Genomic DNA, 11,087 nt, shown 5'->3' with positions numbered 1-11,087 from the left:
TCTGTCGCATTGTGTTTTGTGTGACAAAACGGCACATTTTAGAGTGGCTTTTTATTGCTCCCAGCACAAGGTGCACCTTTTTAATGATCATGCTATTTAATCCGTTTCTAGATGTGCCACATCTGTCAGGTGTATGGATTATTTTGGCAAAGGAAAAAATGCTCACCAATAGGGATGTAAACAAATTTGTGCACCACATTTTAGAGAAATATCCTTTTTGTGCATTTGGACAATTTCAGGGATATTTTATTTCAGCTCATGTAACATGGGACCAACACTTGGCTACATGTTTCATTTATATTTTTGTTCAGTGTAGTATATTGATTCTGATTTAAATCGCAGACATTTTTGGTTCTTCAGTAAACATGATGGCTATGTCTGTACATTGTATTCATGCTGATTATAAACAGCGGGGTTGTAATCTAATCAGTGGATTGATTATCCATCAAAACAAAGATCTAATTTGATACAATTTCAATTTTCATCATCAATTCTAAAGTGTATATGTTGATGAACGATAGCTACTTTGCATACAATGTTACTGGTGAAGATGATTGCCACCTATCGACAGTATGCGGCCACTGAACTTCTCAACCCAACTGTTCCTACCGTTCTGAATTGTAAACTGTAATCTATTCTAATGTTTGATTGGTCTATTTATTCCGGCAGTATTTCGTCCCGGTGAAAGGTCTGCCTTTATCGGTTGGTGATTGGTGTGCTCATCTGGAACTAAATGGTGAATGGACACATGAGCGGTCAATCTTAAAAAAGCCGGTATTGGGGGTGGAACTTCCGAAGCAGTCTGCAGCAGTTTGCAGCATTCGGCAAGATGGCGGAACGGGGTCTGTCTGGCCTCGTCAGAAGAATAACATAATTTATATTAGCTAGCAAAGAAAATAAAATGGAGGAAATAAAATATAGGTGAGTGATCAAATCTGGTCAATGTTTCTGTGGTTAGTGTTTTGTCTAGTCATTTTGACATTTGACTGATTGTGTAGCTAATTCGCTTAGCTTCAAGTTTTAGCTAAGCTAGCCAGGTTGTTAAAGTTAACTAGCTAGGCTCGTGCGTAGAAGGACAATACAATTTGTCATCTTTCCATGTCGTTCAGTTTGGAAGTCGCCCCATATTGCTAACCAGTAGCTAAAGTTTCTGCATTACTTGAAATTGCAGGGTGAATCGAGTTTGCCAACTATCTTGCACAGGCAGCAAGCTAACGTTAGCATTCTGCAATCAAGCAAGAATTGCAAAGACTCGCACTCATTTCTGTCTGTGTTAGTTCTCCATCTTAACAGTTATTGATAATGTGCATAGCTTCCACTCGGCTACATTCTACAAGGCATACAGTAACGTATGTCAAAACATTGCATCTCAATGTTGCTCTCTTGGTTTGTCATTGACTGTGTTATCTTGCTTTTTCTAGCTCTGACAGATGATTCGCCAGTGGAGGATGCATAGTGCCTAGATCTGAGCAATATAAGCTGAATGCATTGTGATTTCCAATAATTGAGACAGTGATTCTAAAAAACTGTCTACATTAATGAAAAGAACAATGTAGTCATCTTAGCATATTCAACACTGGTACATGGTCAATACAGGGATTTTTTTATTCTTCTAAATATTGTGTGCAATGTGCTTCTGCATGCCTTTTAGCTGAAAGCTTATGAGAAATAATTGCCAAAACAGTCAGGGTGACCCATAGAGCAGTTGTATTTAGTAATTCATAAGAAACAGTCAGGGTGACCCATAGAGCAGTTGTATTTAGTAATTCATAAGAAACAGTCAACATGGAGATGGATGACATATTACCCCCCTTACCGTTGGAGCCACCTGATGATTTGAACTCGGAGGGCCTTAATGGTAAAGCGCAGCCTCCAACACCCCCCCTGCAAACGTCCAGTGACGCAGAGGAAATGGACGTTAGCTCTGGTGGTGATGGACACACACACACCCCAGCAGAGGGCCAGGGCCTCCAAACCAAGGGCTCCATAACCTTCATTAATAATCTGTCAGATGAGGCCGAACCCAGCACCTCGTGCCCTAGAACAGCCCGCCACGCACCCCCTGTCACCAAGTTTCTGCCAGACCTCAAATTACTCAGAGACATTAAGATCAGTGTCAGTGTCGTAGATACCAGTAGGAGCAAAGATAGGAAGGTGCTGTACACAGGGATAGGTCAGGAGGGTGGTGGTGAAGGGGAGACCAGCTCAGAGAGCCTTAATGGTGAGTTTTATGATGCTGATACAGAGCCAGGGGCTGTGGATGGTAGCTCAGGGCTTGGGGTGGTCGGTGTCAGTGCAGGGAGGAGAGGGGAGGAGGCAGAGGCAGACCTGGAGAACAAAGTGGAGTTTGCGGTCCTAGATGAGCTGGAGGACTTCAGTCAGGACTTCCTGGACACGGAGGATGTGCAGCAGGGGGGGTTCAGGTCAGAGGTCATAGTTCAACAGGATCATGCTGACGAAGAGAACCTGAATATCTCATATGAGGTACGTAACCAAAGGGGCCCTGTCTTTGCCTCTGCAGAGCCTCATCATCACCCACTCACTGATATTTTGTGCATGTTTCACACTAAAGGGCTATCCCAAACTGTACTGTGCTGGCTTGAATATTTTCTAGTACAGTTCCAGCAACTGGAGGATGTGCTACAATGCCAGCCCAGTACGATTTGTCTCACCAATGAAAATGTTAATGGTTTATAGTCAGCCATTCATTCTGACATTATATTCCAATGTCACCAGCAAAATGTTAGCTTGTGCATCCTTTTTATTCTTGATGGAAGCAGCCGGAGTTCCATATCTTTCCTACTGGAAATTGACAGTTGGTATGCTAAAAGTGTGTTCAAATGTACTCTCTTAACCATAAGTCCTGGCCGGTTAGGAAAACATGAGTCATGACCGGTTAGGGCTTCCCCCCACCCTCCCTTCTCCCCACCCTCAACGAATGTCTTTTCCAGGAGGACTTTGACAATGATGTAGACGCTCTGCTGGAGGAGGGCATGCCCGTGCCCAAAAAGATGCGCCTGGCAGAGGGGGCTGTTGAGTATGCAGGAGACAGTGATCACGCATCCGACAGGGATGTGGAGGGAGGTGTTCAGCCCATGATGACCAAAATTAAGACAGTCCTGAAGAGTGAGTGGTCGATGTCTGGCGCTAAACTGCCTTTTGTAACGTAGTATCTGAGCCTGGCACATACTGATGTTGTGTGTTCATATCTTATACCGAGTGGCACATGTTGGTGAGAGGACATTGATGGTGTGAGATGTGTAGTAGATTCAGATTGTGTGTATATGTGGTGCAGATGTTTCATGTGTAGCGTCTCGTGTTTGTGTGTATTGATCTGTGTGTGTTTCCTAGGTCGTGGGCGTCCACCCACTGAGCCACTACCTGACGGATGGATCATGACATTCCATAACTCTGGCATTCCAGTCTACCTGCACAGAGAGACCAGAGTGGTGACCTGGTCCAGACCTTACTTTCTGGGGTCCGGGAGCATCAGGGTAGGACGTAGAATACATAAGACAGATAGAAACCTATTACTGCTGTACATTTTAAACCTTTTTTTTGTTTATTTATTGTTTTGTTTAGTAACATGCCAGGAACCCCATTGTTATTCACTCTATACTGGTGTATAATTTGTGTTTTGTTAGGAATGGTCAAACTAAAGGAATATTTCTCTCTTCTCAAACAACTGTAACAATCGGCTTCTAACAATGACCAAACCTCTATTGCACCTTGTGTACAGAAACACGACCCTCCCACCAGTAGCATCCCTTGCCTGCACTATAGGAAGATGAAGGATCGCGAGGAGAGGGAACAGAACGGAGAGGTGACGCCCAACGCTGAAGTGTCTCCGGTGAAGCCTGGGGAAGAGGCAGACTCCGTGGAGAGACCAGACGAGCCTGACTCCACTGCCCAGGAGGACCCTACCACTGTGGGCCTGGGGGAGGGACAGGTGGAGGTGGAGATAGAGACAGGCCTGGTCACAGAGGGGACCATAAAGGGGTGCCCTGTCCTGCATGGCAAGATGCCCCACTCCTGTGAGATGGCCCAGGGGGCTCTGGGACAGGTCAGGGCCAAGGTGGAGGTGTGCAAAGATGAATCGATAGGTAAGGGTGAACACACTCCATGATGAGCAATTGACTTGCCAGCAGGTAGTAGTTTTGAATGCCATGGCTGATGGTATGTTTCATTTCTTGTAAACATAGGGGATGACAGTGTGTTGGTGGGCGTGGGCCTTGACATTTTTCTAGACTTCTTGCAATAAAAATGTATAGGACACATCATATGAAGAATATCTATACATGTTAATTAAAGCGACAATATAACCTATACCCCTCCCAGAAATTGAGGAGTTCCGCAGCTACCTGGAGAAGTGCTTTGACTTTGAACAAGTGACTGTGAAGAAGTTCCGTACCTGGGCAGAGCGCAGGCAGTTCAACAGGGACATCAAGAGGAAACAGGCTGAGTCAGAGAGACCCATTCTGCCTGCCAACCAGAAACTCATCACTCTGTCTGTATCAGATACCCCCACCAAGAAAGGTACCAGATGCATAAGAAGAACCACAGGCTACATCTGAATTGGAATCTTATTCACAGGTCCTATGGTCAAAAGTAGTGCACTATATAGGGAATGAGGGTGCCATTGTGGATGCATCCATAGTTTAATAACTATTTCAGTGAGGAGTATTGAGGTAATCTCAACTCTTTCCTTTCTTTTTCTCAGAGTTTGTCATTAACCCAAATGGGAAGTCTGAAGTTTGCATCCTACATGAATATATGCAACGTGTCTTAAAGGTCCGACCTGTTTACAACTTTTTTGAATGTGGTAAGTCCCTCTGTTGATTTCCACTAGCTTGTACAAGTGACATGCTTTTCTTCGAACAAAACAAATCGCCAAAATCTCTGGCTGGGCCAAACGCATCCTGTCTTTTCTATATCCCCAGAGAACCCAAGTGAACCCTTTGGAGCCTCCGTCATAATAGAGGGAGTGACATATGGCACAGGAACTGCAAGCAGTAAAAAACTTGCCAAGAATAAAGCTGGTACAGTACTCTTATCTCACAAATTAAAATAATGATGGATCTTCTGAAGCAGCTGCAAAGGCTGTCTGGAAACTGTAAGATGTGTTTAAGTCATAATATAGCAGACCATTTGGCTTATTGTTTCACTGATGTCTCCCCTGTAGCTCGAGCCACACTGGAGATTCTCATCCCTGACTTTGTGAAGCAGACGTCTGAGGAGAAGCTTGTAGAAGGGGATGAACTGGAGGTATCAGCCTGTCAATCATTGGAAAGCCATTTAATTCAATGTCATGCTTCTGTGTTTGGTCTGATAACGTGTCTCTTTTATAACATTGAACTTTACCAGCGGGTTGGTAAGCTGGATGAATACTAATGTCCATTCATGCGTTTTTGTTTCCTGCAGTATTTTAATCATATCAGTATTGAAGATTCAAGGGTGTACGAACTGACCAATAAAGCAGGATTACTCTCGCCATATCAGATTCTACACGAGTGCCTTAAGAGGTAAGACTCATGACATGAGGTGTAAGAATACCTTAAATTCCTAGTTCTGATCTGATTCATCTATTAACCTTGAATTTCAACCATATCTTGTGCCCTGCAGAAACCATGGAATGGGTGACACCAGCATCAAGTTTGAGGTGATCCCAGGAAAGAACCAGAAGAGTGAATATGTGATGACGTGTGGAAAGCATACCGTGCGCGGATGGTGTATGTAGCCCCACACTGACCCTCCAGTCACCACAGCAAGTCCCAGACCTAACATGCTCCATGCCACTCTGTGTTAATGTAGTGTAAAAGCAGCATTACAAGTGCTCTGTTTTTTGTCTGAGCCATGTATAGAGAATTCAGCCAACCTTTACACTGGACGCTGTTTGTGCCTTTGTATATACAGTATTATGGCTCTGATTTGTCCTGCTCAAAGCCGCTCTGTGTCGTGTAAATGTGTTAGCATTACAAATGGGAGTAATCAGTGTTTTGTTTTATTTTTCAGGCAAGAATAAACGTGTGGGGAAGCAGCTGGCGTCTCAGAAAATCCTACAGATGCTGCACCCTCACGTGAAGAACTGGGGGTCACTGCTCCGCATGTACGGCAGAGAGAGCAATAAGATGGTAAAAAAGGTAAGTGCTACCTGTACACTGGGGTTTCTGTTAGGGAAATGTGGCGCCATTCATTTGACCGGCAGCATTTGAATTTACCGGACAAAGTACATTTTATTAAATTGCCAAAATGATATAGCCAAAATAGCTTACTCCTGTCTATACACAAATAAATAAAATAATTCAAAATCGGCTACTGCACCAGAAAGCCAGCGGATCATTAGCTTCTTTTTAAAGCTTCTGTTTTATTTTGGATAGCCTACAGTCTGAAGGGCCTGCAATTTGGGCAGAGCACGCAGCAAATACCAAACATATGATTGTTGAGTTGCGACTGTCAGTGAAAAACAGAGACCCAGCCAGGCATATTGCAATATTTAAAAATACATTAATGGAAAAACTGTTTGGAAAGCAAAATGGATATTTCTGTAAATAAAAGACAATGAGAAGACACTCCAATCTGTCTTTTATTTATCAGAATTCTTTAACTTAATTAGCACCAGCGGAGAACATCGGCCATATCGCTGGTGAGTGTGCATATTCACTGTTTTTACCATTGAGTTAGTGCCACTTTTGTTTGTTTTTGGACAATAATTTCTTCCTCGAGGTTAGATGGACATCATATTGTATTCGTCTCCCCTTTTCATAGGCCCAGAGTAGACTACCCTTTAATTTTGGTTGTATTAAAAAAGATTTTGGTAATGTCTCCAGTCATATAAAATGTAGTAGAATTGCATGAAATGTGTTTATGAAAGGCCAACATTTTCCTGTGTTATAGCCTGTCTACTCTACGCCACTACACACTGCATTCAACGGTCTTTTTTGCGAACAGTGATTGAGTTGTATTATTAGCCTAAATTATGACTCCAGTCTAATCATCACATTATGAAGGGTAGGCTATCTTACATCAGGATGCATGGAAGGGGCCTTTTTATGGTGAAAATTAGCTTCCCCAAACTTGAAACCCACACTCCTCTTATTTTAGAATAGCTGTCCACATTTACTTTTCCTCAACCAACAAGATGAGTAATGAACAACAATCTACTAACCCCCATGTTAGAAAAGTTGACCTATTCTATTGGTCAGCTTGTCGAGAAAGAAATGGCTTATTCCAAACAGACTCTGGGACAGTTGTGGGACGATAGATCCCAAATTCATACAACCAATAGGCCTAGGCTACATAAAAAAACACACATTCAAAAGCAATGAGGCTCATGTAACAGATCAGAAGGTTTAGCTTAAAATGTTGATAAACTGTTATTTCTTCACATTCTAAGCACAACAATTCACACAAGGCAGTAGGCTACCCACAAATGTTAGTTCCATAATGCAATTACCGGAAAACACCATTGTGAGTGATTTCATATAACAGAGATGAAAATATGTTAGAAATTTAGAAACAGGGGATATTTAAATATGCCAAAAGTAGCATGGGTTGTTCATATGACTAGGATTGTGCCTTTGGTTACTGGACAATGAAAGAAAGTTGATTTGAAAACCAATAGGACATGAGAGAAAAAGGCTACTTGTTTCAATGGCATATGGAAGTCTTTATGAAATAATTGCCTGCACGTTTGGTTAGATTTGAGGCAAGGTAAGACATGCCTCAAAATATGTAGTAAAATGTTCTGGTTTCAAACAGTTAAGTATGTCTTCAAAATGGAAATCGTCTCCAGCTCACTGCAAAGTGGTGTGTGATGTGCTGAAGCCTGCCTAGTACCAATGAGCTTCAATTTACCAGTTGAGGGGTGGGGGGAAAGTAGGCCTTTTAATCGTGGCTGTGTTTTGATAAAAATATTTACAAGCGATTGCCTTGCGCAATGATTGGGCTTATTAAAGCATGTTTCACTCCAGCAGCAACAAACAGCTGTTTGATGAGCTGTTGCAGCATGTCTCCCGCTACATCCACTGGTATTTCAAGCAAAAATGCATTGGATTTTATTTTTTCTCACGGACAATTGACCTGCACCGATTTTATTTATATACTTTTTAAGAAAGGTTATTGGCAGCTAACGGAAAATCTGCTGTACACCTCATACTGTACCTCGCCACATCCACTCCACTGCTGTTGGGTCATATAGACTTCAGCTCATCTTTGGCAAAACTGATTAGTACTGATCTGATTGCATATGCTGCTCCTCTTTCAACCAGATGTATATCTGTAATTTCTATAGATGTTGTTTTTTATGTTCTCTGCAGGAAAATTCAGACAAGAGTGTGATTGAACTTCAGCAGTATGCCAAAAAGAACAGGCCAAATCTTCACATCCTGAACAAACTGCAAGAGGAGATGAGGAAACTGGCTAAGGAGAGGGTAAGGGTTAGCTGTAAAGTGTAGTAGGAGCTCCAACTAGATCTTAGGTCTCTGGTGTTAACCTTTGCGTTTGGCCTCGTCAGGGAGTTTCTTTCTAGAGCAGGGCTCTCCGACCCTGTTCCTGGAGAGCTACCCTCCTGTAGCTGTTGACTATTACCCCAGTTTTACAGTGCCTTGCGAAAGTATTCGGCCCCCTTGAACTTTGCGACCTTTTGCCACATTTCAGGCTTCAAACATAAAGATATAAAACTGTATTTGTTTGTGAAGAATCAACAACAAGTGGGACACAATCATGAAGTGGAACGACATTTATTGAATATTTCAAACTTTTTTAACAAATCAAAAACTGAAAAATTGGGCGTGCAAAATTATTCAGCCCCTTTACTTTCAGTGCAGCAAACTCTCTCCAGAAGTTCAGTGAGGATCTCTGAATGATCCAATGTTGACCTAAATGACTAATGATGATAAATACAATCCACCTGTGTGTAATCAAGTCTCCGTATAAGTGCACCTGCACTGTGGGTAGTCTCAGAGGTCCGTTAAAAGCGCAGAGAGCATCATGAAGAACAAGGAACACACCAGGCAGGTCCGAGATACTGTTGTGAAGAAGTTTAAAGCCGGATTTGGATACAAAAAGATTTCCCAAGCTTTAAACATCCCAAGGAGCACTGTGCAAGCGATAATATTGAAATGGAGTATCAGACCACTGCAAATCTACCAAGACCTGGCCGTCCCTCTAAACTTTCAGCTCATACAAGGAGAAGACTGATCAGAGATGCAGCCAAGAGGCCCATGATCACTCTGGATGAACTGCAGAGATCTACAGCTGAGGTGGGAGACTCTGTCCATAGGACAACAATCAGTCGTATATTGCACAAATCTGGCATTTATGGAAGAGTGGCAAGAAAGCCATTTCTTAAAGATATCCATAAAAAGTGTAGTTTAAAGTTTGCCACAAGCCACCTGGGAGACACACCAAACATGTGGAAGAAGGTGCTCTGGTCAGATGAAACCAAAATTGAACTTTTTGGCAACAATGCAAAACGTTATGTTTGGCATAAAAGCAACACAGCTCATCACCCTGAACACACACCATCCCCACTGTCAAACATGGTGGTGGCAGCATCATGGTTTGGGCCTGCTTTTCTTCAGCAGGGACAGGGAAGATGGTTAAAATTGATGGGAAGATGGATGGAGCCAAATACAGGACCATTCTGGAAGAAAAGCTGATGGAGTCTGCAAAAGACCTGAGACTGGGACGGAGATTTGTCTTCCAACAAGACAATGATCCAAAAAATAAAGCAAAATCTACAATGGAATGGTTCAAAAATAAACATATCCAGGTGTTAGAATGGCCAAGTCAAAGTCCAGACCTGAATCCAATCGAGAATCTGTGGAAAGAACTGAAAACTGCTGTTCACAAATGCTCTCCATCTAACCTCACTGAGCTCGAGCTGTTTTGCAAGGAGGAATGGGAAATAATTTCAGTCTCTCGATGTGCAAAACTGATAGAGACATACCCCAAGCGACTTACAGCTGTAATCGCAGCAAAAGGTGGCGCTACAAAGTATTAACTTAAGTGGGCTGAATAATTTTGCACGCCCAATTTTTCAGTTTTTGATTTGTTAAAAAAGTTTGAAATATCCAATAAATGTCGTTCCACTTCATGATTGTGCCCCACTTGTTGTTGATTCTTCACAAAAAAATACAGTTTTATATCTTTGTTTGAAGCCTGAAATGTGGCAAAAGGTCGCAAAGTTCAAGGGGGCCGAATACTTTCGCAAGGCACTGTAACTAACCTGATTCCGCTTATCGAGTAGAATCTGGTGTGCTAGATTAGGGTTGGAGCAAAAACCTACAGGATGGTAGCTCTCCAGGAACAGGGTTGGAGAGTCCTGTTCTAGGGGGTTCTACCTTTCACTCGAACCCTGTCAGGCTGTCTAAGCTGCACGGACTCCAGTAGGATTGTGCCGATATATGATTCAATCCAATATCGTGATATTTGACATTGACAATATATCGTGGTGTGCAAGGCTATACTCTATTTGAATTTTAAAAATCAAAACTGCAGTTTTATCAGTTAAATTGTATCAATATGTTGAATATAAAGTTTAAATTAACTAAGCCTTATTTATTTGCCATAAGATTATTTAATGATAATGCGACTATAATATTGTAAATAAGCACAAATGGCACAGTGGAATTATCTAGCCATTACCGGCACAGAACTATTATATTGTGATATTTGGAGTAGCATATATCTTCCAACCTTTGTGCCATTTGCCATGTCTCTGCACTGTTGAGTTTATTTATATTTACAGGGACAGTGCACATTAATCAACGTTTCAGTAAAAGTGCCGGTTTTAGCCAGCCGGCTAATTTTCAACCACAGTCCCTGGGCAGGTTATTAAAAACAATTACAATATAGACAATAGCAACATAGGACAAGCAAGACGTAGCATACAGACAGAGCAACATAGGACAAGCAAGATGTAGCATACAGACATAGCAACATAGAACAAAAAGCAGCAAGACAAAATTCATAAAAGCAACAAAGTGTTTCCACACCTCACAAGCTACAGACAACATGGAAAGCGGCAACACACAGCTAGGGATTATGTTCATAAATCTGATTGACCTTTAGCCATGTCTTCAAGC

General features: G+C 42.2%; 1 protein-coding gene across 3 annotated transcripts in view; it reads left to right on the top strand.

Annotated features, from left to right (window-relative positions):
• Nucleotides 1-794: 794 nt before the first annotated feature.
• Nucleotides 795-11,087, top strand: part of LOC139390079 (microprocessor complex subunit DGCR8-like) — a 13,415-nt gene continuing 3,122 nt past the window's right edge. Inside the window, exons 1-14 of one of the 3 annotated variants that reach the window (XM_071137207.1) lie at nucleotides 805-921; nucleotides 1,422-1,737; nucleotides 1,781-2,484; nucleotides 2,952-3,126; nucleotides 3,352-3,494; nucleotides 3,740-4,103; nucleotides 4,339-4,536; nucleotides 4,721-4,822; nucleotides 4,941-5,039; nucleotides 5,183-5,265; nucleotides 5,422-5,522; nucleotides 5,623-5,729; nucleotides 6,013-6,140; nucleotides 8,316-8,429. In XM_071137207.1, coding sequence (XP_070993308.1) covers nucleotides 1,786-2,484; nucleotides 2,952-3,126; nucleotides 3,352-3,494; nucleotides 3,740-4,103; nucleotides 4,339-4,536; nucleotides 4,721-4,822; nucleotides 4,941-5,039; nucleotides 5,183-5,265; nucleotides 5,422-5,522; nucleotides 5,623-5,729; nucleotides 6,013-6,140; nucleotides 8,316-8,429 — 2,313 coding nt within the window. In that variant the 5' untranslated portion in view covers nucleotides 805-921; nucleotides 1,422-1,737; nucleotides 1,781-1,785. Of the gene's footprint in view, nucleotides 922-1,421; nucleotides 2,485-2,951; nucleotides 3,127-3,351; nucleotides 3,495-3,739; nucleotides 4,104-4,338; nucleotides 4,537-4,720; nucleotides 4,823-4,940; nucleotides 5,040-5,182; nucleotides 5,266-5,421; nucleotides 5,523-5,622; nucleotides 5,765-6,012; nucleotides 6,141-8,315; nucleotides 8,430-11,087 lie in introns of all 3 variants that reach the window. The other 2 variants (XR_011629461.1, XM_071137205.1) reach the window with 2 other exon arrangements.

Source organism: Oncorhynchus clarkii, chromosome 30 (assembly GCF_045791955.1).
Source record: "Oncorhynchus clarkii lewisi isolate Uvic-CL-2024 chromosome 30, UVic_Ocla_1.0, whole genome shotgun sequence".
Lineage (NCBI taxonomy): Eukaryota > Metazoa > Chordata > Actinopteri > Salmoniformes > Salmonidae > Oncorhynchus > Oncorhynchus clarkii.
Note: the sequence above shows the minus strand (reverse complement) of the source record. Positions and strands in the feature narration are given on the sequence as shown.